Source organism: Cucurbitaria berberidis (genome assembly GCF_010015615.1).
Source record: "Cucurbitaria berberidis CBS 394.84 unplaced genomic scaffold K460scaffold_3, whole genome shotgun sequence".
Taxonomy (NCBI): Eukaryota; Fungi; Ascomycota; class Dothideomycetes; order Pleosporales; family Cucurbitariaceae; genus Cucurbitaria; species Cucurbitaria berberidis.
In genome coordinates, this window is record NW_024468937.1 from 4193172 (window position 1) to 4205275 (window position 12104).

At 50.2% G+C, this 12104-nt stretch overlaps 5 protein-coding genes across 5 annotated transcripts; 2 read left to right on the top strand and 3 right to left on the bottom strand.

Annotated features, from left to right (window-relative positions):
• Positions 1–998: 998 nt before the first annotated feature.
• Positions 999–2061, bottom strand: K460DRAFT_355769 (uncharacterized protein; the record flags this gene model as incomplete). The annotated part of the gene is made up of 2 exons (XM_040931902.1): positions 999–1603; positions 1650–2061. 2 exons carry the CDS (start codon positions 2059–2061, stop codon positions 999–1001), a joined length of 1017 nt encoding a protein of 338 aa, XP_040788607.1.
• Positions 2062–3115: 1054 nt separating this feature from the next.
• On the bottom strand, positions 3116–4737 carry K460DRAFT_386407 (uncharacterized protein; the record flags this gene model as incomplete). Its single annotated transcript, XM_040935592.1, has 3 exons — positions 3116–3168; positions 3720–4262; positions 4320–4737. 3 exons carry the CDS (start codon positions 4735–4737, stop codon positions 3116–3118), a joined length of 1014 nt encoding a protein of 337 aa, XP_040788608.1.
• Positions 4738–5507: 770 nt separating this feature from the next.
• Positions 5508–6482, top strand: K460DRAFT_366889 (uncharacterized protein). The gene has a single exon (XM_040933471.1). It carries the CDS (start codon positions 5589–5591, stop codon positions 6051–6053), a length of 465 nt encoding a protein of 154 aa, XP_040788609.1. The 5' UTR covers positions 5508–5588; the 3' UTR covers positions 6054–6482.
• Positions 6483–7286: 804 nt separating this feature from the next.
• On the top strand, positions 7287–9271 carry K460DRAFT_395559 (FAD binding domain-containing protein). Its single transcript, XM_040936051.1, has 2 exons — positions 7287–7686; positions 7736–9271. The coding sequence occupies exons 1-2, from the start codon at positions 7301–7303 to the stop codon at positions 9237–9239; spliced, it is 1890 nt and encodes a 629-aa protein (XP_040788610.1). The 5' UTR covers positions 7287–7300; the 3' UTR covers positions 9240–9271.
• Positions 9272–10641: 1370 nt separating this feature from the next.
• Positions 10642–11637, bottom strand: K460DRAFT_366890 (uncharacterized protein). Its single transcript, XM_040933472.1, has one exon. The coding sequence runs from the start codon at positions 11373–11375 to the stop codon at positions 10869–10871; it is 507 nt and encodes a 168-aa protein (XP_040788611.1). The 5' UTR covers positions 11376–11637; the 3' UTR covers positions 10642–10868.
• Between the last annotated feature and the right edge of the window lie 467 nt (positions 11638–12104).

Below are 12104 nucleotides of genomic sequence, written 5' to 3' on the forward strand. Positions count from 1 at the left end.
TTATTCTTGTATGCCTATATCAGACTGTATGCGCCTCGTATGGTACATAGAAGAAGCGTTTTAACAGTTGCTCTTAGTCCACTACGCGGGTAATACCTCACAAGTGCAGCTAGCATTCACTGAGCAGGCCTTGGCGCGTCAACGGTGTTTCTAATACGCCAAAAATAATAAACCATCTTTAAATGTCCTGTCAAAGGAAGGCCAGTTCAATTTCAACAGTACTATCACCAGCGCATTGTCAATTATAATCAGGAAAGTAAGAATTCGACCACACCCGGGGCAGATATCTGAACTTCACTATCTTGCGCGGAAGGCTTGGGGCAAAGAGATTTCCCCAGTCATGCTCGGCGCACTTCGGTACAATTTTACCGCCAAGGCGAAGAACCGAAAGTCTTGCGCAGACTATTTGCCTTCGCTCTTGAAAATTGACGAAGTATCTACAGAGGTATGGAAATTAGTTCAACGGAAGACTTCTCAAAACATTGCTAGTCTGATTCACTGATCCTCGGCACATTCAACCCCTTATTCAACGACTCCTCTTGCGATGCCATCCTAAGAGTTGAATCGAGTACTATTGCGATGATACCAGATCTAGATCCGAACAAGACACTGACTCTTCAATTCCTATCAAAGATAGTGACCCTGTCGAGAAACAATCGCACCGTTTCTCAGAGAATGAAAATGTAATCATGCAACGTAAACCTAGATTGGTTTCCAACCAACTGGCTTGGAGGAGTCGATGGGCGACCTCGCACTTAAGGTCTAAGGTCTTCAATCTGAAAGACGAGGAGGATCGTATAATCTAAGGTCTTGTGATCGTCATGTTTAGCAGATGCTAAGTCCACTGAAGACTAATGTGATGGCTAAGCCCACATGTGCATTACTGCGTAAGAGAGGCGCTGAAGATCCTAACACCACCACAGAATCAAATGCCATTCGCTAACAACTCTCAACCCCCCAAAACTAGTTCGGCCCTGAACGTCTTGCTCCATTCGCAGTCAGACCCTGAATTGAGCAATCATGCAACGGATTTTCTCGGAGATGCACAACATCGTCTGATAGTCGTACTCTCCAGTCGTTGGTGCGCTCTCAACTTCCGCCGTGTTGTCGTACGAAGCAGCGAAATCGACTGCCGCCTTTGTGACGGCGACCAACAAGCCTGCTTCAAGACTGTGAAATTCCTCTTCCGAACAACGAAGTAGTTGCGGCAAAGTAATGCCCATCTCCTTGCACCACTTGTCTATCTCTTGCTCGACGACCCTGGCACCATCCCGCCTTGCCCTATGAAACTCGCCAATGGATCCACGTATCGTACACAGCTCATCGACTCCACTGCGAGCTGTGCCACGGGGAGCGATGTGTGTTACCCGGTTGCCGAATTTTGACATGTAGTCCCCTGCCTCATGAAATGGTGAAAAGATACCGAACTGAGCGCCGGTAGAATCGAGGAACCACTTCTTTGAAGGATTCCTAGAAGTGATCTGGAAGACATTATGAGGGCTAGGCGGGCAGACTTTCTCCATGAACGAACTGATGAATAATTGTGCCATCTTTTCTGGCTCTTTGAGATTGATCGTGGTCTCACGGATTTCGATTGGTATGCCTGTGTATGTTAGTGATGGGTATAGTACTGGCCTTGAGAGTCTCACCTTTGAACATCTTTGCCAATATATCTGAGAAGTTCGCCGTGTGCTCTGCGCACATCGACGCGGACAACACCATCTCCTTCGTCTCCTCGGAGGAAAACGTGTTGTTGGGCAACTCCTTGAAGGAACCAGGGCCATGGGTAGCCTGGAAATAGATACGCGTCTCAGTCTCTTCGATGTTGACGAACTGCTCACTCAAGGTGTTCTCGCGCCAGATGAAGAACAGCTTCTGAAGCAAAGCACCAGCGCGCTGGACCATCCTGTCAAGATTGACTTTGTTGCATGTCTTCTTGTGGCCACGCCAGTGGGCCTTTTGACAGTTCGCGTCGCAGTAAATGGTGTTCTTGCAGCGACTACACTGCAACACAGCAGTATTTCCGCAGTTGGCGCAGAGTTTCTCCGCTTCGGGCGCCATGGTTGTTGTTGTCGAATCTTCTAGGTTGTCGTTTTGGAGATCGGTTCGAGGAAGAAGGATAGTTGGCTGACGAAGGAGGGGCAGGCTGCCGTATATTTGACAAGAGCGTTGGTGAAGGTGAAGATTATGTGCTGTGTGCATGAGTTGGACGGGAAAAACGCGTCGGACTCGTTGCGATAGTGAAATCAAAACACCAACACGGACTATTGTTCTACCGGATTCACTCGCCCTCACCTTCGATCCTGTTCCATCACCATCTGTCTTCTAGCATCAATATCGAGTTCAATATCGCTTGTCAATGATGGCAACTTCCTCAATGTCTGAAGACGACTTCATAATACGCGCTGCATTCACCCTCAAGCAAGCCTTCCTAGATCTACGCCAAGCGACATGGCACACCTTTATCACCAACGTCGTCATCAAAGGCAAAACAATCGCGCTCCTTACGGATAGTAGTCAGGCCGATAGATACAACGGCTGGTTCTCACACTTTCCAAACCACCTAGTTCACGACGAACATGAGAAGAACGCTGTGCTGACAACGATTTCGTGCCATGAGATTGGACATATGAAGAAGCTCATTGAGCAGCTGTTCGCAGGTCAGAATTTGAAGATACGACAGGAAGAGCGGAAAAGAATTGGGCTAACAGCGACTGGATAGGTATGGACACACTTATTGAAGAAGTCCGCGTCCGACTCAAGCCCGTCCCGCGACGCACCGTACTCGTGTCTGAGAACGGAAACCTCAACTTCAACGATTACTACTATTGGCTCATGCGCGCCACTTCACGTTCCACTGGCAAGCAATATGCCCTCGATATTTGTGGACCTCAGTACGATATCCAGTTCCCTTGCTTCGACTGGGACTTCTTATGTCGGTATTACGTCGAGGAGACTCTGGTGGTGAAGCCTTTTGGGACCATTGCGGACTATATGGCTGGTTTGATTGAGACAAAGGGCACGCTGGGACTGGAGCTCCAAGTTGGCGCGTGCGCGATGCAGGTATTTCACGCGAGTGTTGACCCGGCGATGGAGAAGAAGGGTCTGACGTGGGCTAGCATTCTGCGGAAGGACGAGGGGGACTACTTGAGGCATAGAAACAAGGTGCTGAAAGTGGGAAGGAGAGCGATAGAAGTCTATGTTGCGGGAGAGAATTTGACAAAGCGGAGGCAGAAGGCTGAACGGTATGATACGAGACACAAGGAGGAACTAGATGGGGAGCGACGGAGGTTGGGCCAATTGTTCGGTTATTGAGCATGAGAGGCGGAAAAAAGTTTGATGGCGAAAAGATTTCAGACAGACTGTGCAGTTCTATGCTAGCTGCTAAGGTATCGGGTGTGCCATGTTTCGCAAGACAATGAACGCCCCTCGACAGATATAGGTCCGTGAAAACCTCCTCTCCTGCTAATGTGATATGCTTCGTGCAAGCACACTTCCCTTCAAAGAGCCATTGCTTGATTATCCCTTAAGCCTCAGGTCGCCATGTGTCAGTTTCTAAATCCTCCCTAGGGCGGGTCATGATGCTGGCCCTAGAATACTTGACCTGACGACCATTCTTACTCGTGGGTAGTCATTCGTTAGAGTCGTGCCGGGACTCTAGGATGGAGTCCTTATATCCGTCAGAATCCTGTTAGCCAATGATTGGCTGATGCGCACACTGTCACCTGGTCCCTGCCTTGCCGCTCGGATGTCGTTGCTGTAGTCTGCCTTGGCCACGAATTCTTTGAGAGCTGTATCAAGGGTACTCAGAAGCTTCTCCTTATGAATACTATGCTCCATTTCGTTTGCTGAGATGATCCCATAGCAAGTGATGCCATTTTCCTTGATCCAACGATGCATAGCTTGATCAAGGACGGCTGCAGCGTCTAAACTGCTACCATAGATGAGGTGCATAGTGGCGTTCGCCTTGGAGCATGCCTTGATGTACGCTTTGTTCTTGCCAAACAGGCTGACACCTTGAATAGTATCCACGTATCGTTGGTCAAACTCCTTGACTCTCCAGAAAGATTGGCATAAGCCGTACTGTCCACCGGTGATATCGATATACCACATTTTGCCGCTCTTCTTGGAGGTCAGACGGAGAAGGAAATGTGAGTAGTCTGGCCAGTTGGGTTGACGAAATCCACCGGGGTGGACAGCCGTGTTCTTGCGAGGAGGCTTCTTCAACTTGACAGCGACTTCGTGTATCTCAATGGGGAGTGCTAGAAGCTGTTAGTGGACATGAACTTTAGGACTTATATACTGAGGGCCAGACCGACCCGAGATGAGTATTGAGATGAAGTTATACAGATATGCAAGCGGCTCGTTGCACATCATGTTGCATAGCACGCCAGCCTTGACGCTATCATTTGGCATAAGATCATTCGGGAATTTGACGAACTGGCCACTCTTTGCCCACTGGTCTCCATCGTACGTGATAAGCTCATCTTCTTTGACTTCGACGCGTTCGATGGGCGTGTCCCATGTGTTCTCGCGGAAGTTAAGCCACGCTGCCTGGATAAGATCGGCCGCAAGAGCGAGCGGCTTCTCGAAAGGGTCCTTGCAGTGGACCTTGTGCTTAGACCAGTCTTTGTTCTGGCAGTCTTTTGTGCAGTAGTAAGCCGTCTTACAAGCACCGCACTTGTTCGTAGCCGGATCGCCGCAGGTGGAGCATTTCGTGGGCGGCTCGGGAGCCATGGTCGTAGCTGCTGCTGTGTCGCAGTATGCAGCTTGTGAGAGAAGATCTTTAGTGAGATAGACGGGTTAAACAAGACTGCAAATATAAGTGTGGCTACGGAGTGGAGCTAAGATGGCCCAAACCTGCTGTCAGACAAAGTAAAGGTGACGGCCAAGGTGAAGGTGAAGGCGAAGGTGAAGGGGATTTGTCGCAGCATTCAGTCGCTCTTTGGTGGTAGGCAACGTGCCCCAAGTGTCCATTGAATATCATAAGCGCCTGCGTGGCTACTTCATACTCTCTTACTATGCATGTTTCGATACAAACCATGCCCGATGTCCTTCGCGAGGCTGCACTTCCAAGGTTGTTTAACGTTCCATCAATGCCCTCATGACGTCGTTCATGCGTGGAGAACCATGGAAGTCCCCAGAGGTAGAACACCGTTGAGAAAAGGGTCTAATGATCATCTCTAATCCTCTAGCCGACTACAAGTGGTGTAGGGATACAATAATTCCGCTTCCCTCGCGCGTAGTAGGCATGGGAGGCCTAGACATAAGAACTTTGAACATGGCTAATGAAGGATGGCGCGTAGAAAAACCATCTTTGAGAATCTTGTTGTCAACGAGTAAATCGCAATGACCAGAGGAGAGAAAGGGGGTTGCGTGTTCGAGATGCGACACTACGAGTCAGCGCTGCAACACATGTCCTGTCACCTGACTCGTCATGTCTGACGTATCGCGGAACGCTGCACCGCCACCGGTGGCAAACTACCATCCCCATAAGGTGTATACCGTGTACCTCCCTTTCTCCCTTTCCACTCTCACCCAACCTCCGAACATACTGCCTCTAGAACTACTTTGCAACAACCCTCGCCATGGACGAAGACCTTATCGCCTTCGGCATCGTAATGGTGCTCTTCCTCTCTTTCCCTATCCTCCTCGTCCTCGGTATCACTGGCTGCGTCGCGTACGGCCGCACCAAAGCTTGGGACAAGTCGCGCAACCAGGCCACCGTTGGTCTCGAAGGTACCCCACTGGTCGACTCCGCCGACGAAGAGTCCGACTTCTACGACACCGACGACGAGACCGAACACAACAAGCGCAAGGCCGAAGAGGAAGCGGAGAGGTTCTTGACCTTTAAGCAGAAGTTCAGGAAGGAGTTCAAGAAGGCGTGGAGTGGCAGGGGCCGCGAGGATGTCATGAAGCAGAAGGAGCGTGAGGACAGGAAGAAGCTGGCTAAGGCGGTGGCAAGGGAGATGGACCGTAGAGAGAGGCGCAGGGCAAGGCAGGCAGCGCAGGGTGTTGAGTCTGAGGACCTGCCGCCCTACAAGAAAGCTTAAATACTAGGCTCCGCTGCTTCGATACCATAGCACACGATGATTTCGAATATGGGTTCGAGCACTTGGTGCGTGGATCGTAGGAGCGACAACTATTCTCTCTTGGCATAAATTGAACGTTTTAAACACCATGCGCCAACATTTAAGACAACCAGTGAAGCCAAACCAACAAATATATCCCTTTCAAACGTTCAATTTGTGGGCGCTGGCGGTCGTGATACGCTCTGGGCGGGCACTAGAGCACGGTCCAGCTCAGTCTATGAGGGGTGGCGGACGACCTTCAGTTCCTCAGCTTCCCCATCAATTCCATCCAGCCTAATTGATTGATCGATAATGGGACATGGGTCCTACCTTTTGCCCATGTTTCCTGCGCACCTAACAGGTTCTTCAGCGTGCCCGAGAACGGCTGCTTCAGGTGTTCCATCTCCATGAGCTTGAACACTGAAGCCGGTAGCCGGTGACCCGTTCTATTCCGCCCTGGCCAGATTATCAAGACGTGGAAAGTGTCACAATTATATTCAGGGAAAGAAAACTGTCAATTTCGGCCTATGTGAGACTTCGACCGTATCCAGCTCGATGGCAAGTGTAAATTTGGGTCAGGATACTTCTTCTTACCGCCGGGTAGGCGATGCCCGAAATACCAGTTCGTTTTTGCCCAGGATCATGTACGTACCTTGTCTTAAAATCCTTACGTACCTGCACTTCGTGCCGACTACCGTTCCATCCGATACTCACGGGTCTGACATGCTCCCACTCCAATCCTGCAGGATTTACCCGGCATCATAGTGTCGCCCAGGACGAAACCCCAAACTTACCAATACTACATTATAGATAATTTCCCTTTTGTTCTCCGCGATGAAATAATTGAGTATAGTCTGTCTGATCAAGGTGCAATTGTGGAACGTCCCAAGAGCAATAGCACTTTAGAACATACACTGCGCTGACACTACTTTCACACCTGGCCCACAATTACAAATTAGATACCCCAGTATTTAATTTACGATACTTTGAAGTGAGCCAAGCACTGCCCGGTGTGGCTCCCCATGCGAGAAAATTCCCCAGCTCGAATTAATAGCTAAGACGTCGGGGGTCAAGGATCTGCACATGCATCTGGCTTCCAAGTGTCGATCTCCTCATACCAATGTTGCGGGGGTAGCCCAGAGCTCGTAGCGGGGTAAACCGATCAAGAGAATATTAAGCAGCGGGTTTGGTGCTATCTACGACACTCGCTAGCATCTACTTTTTGAGTCATGACGGGAAAAGTGTTTGCGCTACTCTTTAGTCTCCAAGGAGCTGGATATGCTGCAAGCTCCTCGGACGCCCCTCTCTTTGCTTACGAAAAGAAACAATTGACCGACAGTGCCCTCGCAAGCTTCTCGCCTGAACAGCAGAAGCTCTTCGGATTCGATGCCAGTGCTGTTAATTCTAGCGCGTTCCAAAGGAGCGGAGCATGCAAAGTCTTTCCAGGTGATAATAAATGGCCTCCTAAGAGCACATGGGAAACGTTTAATGAAATAATCGATGGAGCACTGATCCCAACGGTGCCGGTTGCGGCACCATGCTACCAGAGTTGGGGAGTGTACGATGGTGCAAAGTGTGCTGCGCTCGAGAAGAATTTCACCGACCCGTACTTGCAGTAAGACAAATCTGTATCCAAAACTGCGAACGAATACTAAGCGTGACAGTGAAGCGGATCCGACGTCCAACATGTGGCCACTCTACCAGGGACGGACGTGTCTTCCCCATAACAGCACGAACAACACCTGCACCCTTGGATCATATCCAACATATGTTGCCAATGTCTCCACCGTTGGTCAGATACAACTCGCGTTAAACTTTGCACGCAACACCAACATTCGTTTAGTCATCAAGAATACCGGGCATTGCTATCTCGGCAAGTCACTAGGTGCTGGAGCATTGAGCGTGTGGACGCACAATCTGAAGAACATTGAGTTCATCGAGGACTACAAGAGTGATTCCGGGTACAAAGGCAGTGTCTTCAAGGTCGCAGCTGGAGTCACTGTTCGAGAAATCTATCAAGCGGCGCACAAATACAACGTTACAGTCACTGGCGGTATCTGCGAAAGCGTCGGCTTCGCAGGAGGATATGTCACTGGCGGAGGGCATACACCTATGAGCGGATACTACGGAATGGCAGCCGACAATATAGAGGCACTGCAGGTGGTGACTGCAGATGGTCGATTTGTTACAACATCCAACACTTCCAATGCCGACCTCTTCTGGGCGCTTCGAGGTGGTGGGGGCAGCACCTTCGGCATTGTCACATCAGTTATCGTACGCGCTCATCCTAGAATGCCTATCGTTACTTCGACGTTCTCATACGAGACAGGAGGTAATGTCACGAAAGAGGTCTTTTGGGAAGGCACGCGCAAGTTTTGGGAGATGTTCCCTACTCTCGCTGACGCACACACATACTCCTATTTCTGGATTTGGCCACAGCCTAATGATGGCTTACAGTTCCAGATGATGCCTTTCTGGGCGCCAGGATATACTGTAGAATCCTTCAACGCCTTGATAGCGCCGTGGTTTGATCACCTACGTAAGCTCGGCATCCAGTTCACGCCCAGAACTACGCTTCACGATTCCTTTTACCCGGCGTACCACCAGAGTTGGGGCAATGAGACAGTTGGCAGGTCGACAACCTTGCCCGGTAACCGCATCTTCCCCCGCGGTAACTGGGAAGATCCAGTAAAGTTTGAGCGCATGTTCGCTGCCATTAAGAACCATAGCATGAGTGGCCGCGCAGTAGGCGGCTACCACCAAGCCCCGCAGAATCGTCTGAATGTCGACAACGCAGTATCTTCCGCCTTTCGACACACACTCTCTTTCCTCATCGGCGCTGCGCCCGTAGAAGGCGGGGATGACGCAACGCAAGCCCAGCTTCAGGCTGCCGCTCACGACCTCACGAATAACGTTTTAAAGCCGTGGCGCGATGTGTCGCCGGAGAGCGAGTTTGGCGGGAGCTATTTGAACGAAGCGAATGTGGCTGAGCCGGGCTGGCAGGAAAGCTTCTATGGAATACAGTATCCCAGGCTATTAGAACTGAAGAAGAAGTGGGATCCAAAGAGCGTGTTTTATGCGACCACCGCGGTGGGAAGTGAGGAATGGGAGGTTAGAGACGGGGACTGGGGAACACAGACGCAGAATGGGAGATTGTGTCGCGTGTAGCCCTTCCTGCTGGGCTTCTGATCAAATTGAGCCTTGGCTGGAGCATGTCCATGTCCAGCGCTATTCCAGAGGTTAGCCAAGCTGTCAGAACTTGCCGTGGTGCAACATATATCATTTAGCAAAAATATCAGATGGCGAGCATTGCAAGGTATTAACGCCACTTCAGAAAGCGATCATCTAGTCGCAGCGCCATTTGCAGCGACGAAAGTGCGACGAAAAACTCCCTTTGTACCACCACCAGGCTACTGTACCCAGGTGCCACCCGCACCCATCTCAAACACGACCAGGTACGCAAGTTCCCCGAACCGGCAACCATCGAACGCAGCACTAGGCGCGACTAACCCTCGTTGTGGCATTTCTAGGCTAGTTTGCAGCCTGCTAATCCGCGCCAGGCTACGCCGCAATCCAAAAGACCGGCGTTGGTGTAGGATTAATGAGGCGTGAGCGCAAGGGTGAGTAGCGGCTCGGCGGCGCCGCGGAAGAGATGATGGTGTGCGAATGGAATGCATTCTGCAAGGCGTGATGATCTGTTCAGACAAGACCAGATAGGGGATAGTACATATAGTAGGGGTGAGGAAACAAGACGCATATACATGTTGGAGAGGTAGGGTTCAAGGTCTGCTTCTTTTCGGAGGGTGGTTGTCGTTTCGAAAGGTAGCGCACCCGTCGAGATCTTCACACCCATTTAGCGAACAACCGCCCTCAAACTTATTGAACGCAATTGCACCAGCATCGGATGATCACTCCGTTGTCCCTCATTAACTTCATTTGCTCATATTACTTCGCCTACTAGTTCCAAAACTTTCCTATTGGCGACCGCAATCCCGTCTTATGTACTAGGTTATGCTAAGTCCGACTAAATGCCGACTTACGGTGATGAACGCTCTTGTTTGATATGCGGAGAAGTGACAGAAAAGCTTTACAGTGTTGTAACCGAAGCTCTAATAATAAGTGCGTGATCATGTTCTAGCTAGGTGCTAGAGAGTGGCTTCGGACCAGAGTGCCCAATTCATGATCCTTTCTTTCCATTATGTAACAGAGCTGCATGCCCTTATCTATCTGTCCTGCGAGTGCAGAATTCGGGCTTTAAGAAAGGTACCGCAGTAACGAGATGGTAATCGGGTGATAACGAAGCTGGCGAGTGCCTAGGTATATTGGATACGGTTGCTGACACAGAGTGCGCTAACCCTCTCAATACTAGCCTTTTTTGCCCCGCGGCCTTGATCCTTCGGTCAATCTCGAGACTCCATAGACTCTATAGACTCTGCACACCGACCGGCCCATTTCTGACTCTTGATCAATTAATTGCTACTCTCGTAACCTATAGAGCGCATGATATTGCTTCGTATTACTTAATTCCGAGCCCGAGCCTCGAGCCTCGAGCCTCGGCTTTCGGTGGAGACGCTACCTCCACTGAACTTTCGAGACCCACAACTTCAGCACTTCTTCCACGAAAGATTCAGAATCTCGCCAAAACCAACATCTGCCGAGCTACCTTGCACATATCCGTTGCCCTTGGAAGTACCCACTGAAACCGTAGCGGACAAGCTAATCTGTATTCTCGCATTCTTTTTCTGACAGACCGGTGGCTCATCGTTGGAGAGTTCGTCATCCTTGTGCAGAAGGAAGTCATCTTCGAAAGGACCCATGACCTTCTTTTGAAGGTGACCCTAAAGATCCTATCAGCCCATCAGGTTCTCCATAACTTCTCCGTTCACCTACCTTCCCCGGCAGGTCGATTCCGTTCTTGTCGATCCACTTCCATCGGCTGACCAAGCTTGCCTCTACGCCCTTTTCAACATACACATAGCCACGGAAATCGGCCGAATCAACATCGAATGCCCAACCCGGTGTGTTCATCCCAATGTTCACCCTGCAGAATGCCCGAGGATTCTTCTTGCCAGCTCTCGGTCCGTCGGCAGCTGCAAACTTATCGAAAATGATTGTCAGGGCGGAGTTGTCCTTTGCTATAGTAACGCTGACCTGGCCAGGTCTACAACCGTCGCCGTCAAGGTCAACATCGAGTGAAACCAAGGAAACCCCTCCAGGAGGTGGACGAAGTGGGGCAACAGCGGGTAGCACTGAAGCCAAAGCGGAAGAAAGAACGAAGAGCAGAGTGATAACGGACGAATACATGTTTGGCGCAGATGAGGGCTCACGGTAAATACAGGTCAAAGATACTAACATCAAGGAGATATACATGTCGATTCATGATCCGACCTACAACGAGGCTGTGAATCCTCTACTCCGCCCGGAATGATATTTAGAGCACCACTGTGCGGCTGCGGCTCAGCGTAGCCATTTCTGATTCCCAGCCGTCTATCGACCAATGGCTAATGCAGCTCGGAGAACACAGGACTGATTACAGGTACAAAAATAGGAACATACACGGCATCCCGTTCCCGGCACGTGCAGTTAACTATGGTAATGGATTGTGTTGGGGCTAATGCGGACTTCGCAATCCCACGGAATTGTTTTGATGTGGCTTTGAAATTAGCCTATGCGAGTACCTTGCATAATCTCAGTCAGCGTGCATGATATATTGCAGAACAAGCACAAAGGTTCAAAGAAGACTAATAGATTCATCATCTGGATGTTGCAGTACTACCATTTTCAGGCCGTGCGACGTCGTTGACTAGGACGTGTTCTTTCGCTAAGCGAAGTCTGACAGCGGCGTATATGACTTGTCGTAGCAACAATGGGCAAACGAAAGCCGCATGTAACATTACATCAGCGTCTGTGACAAGAGACGTCTTCCATTAGTTAGATGTGACTCAGTGACAACTCACATCAACCGCTGTTGAGAGAGAGGCAGATAATCTGTATAATAACAGTGTTTAGGCCCGCCCGCGCTCATAAATCCTA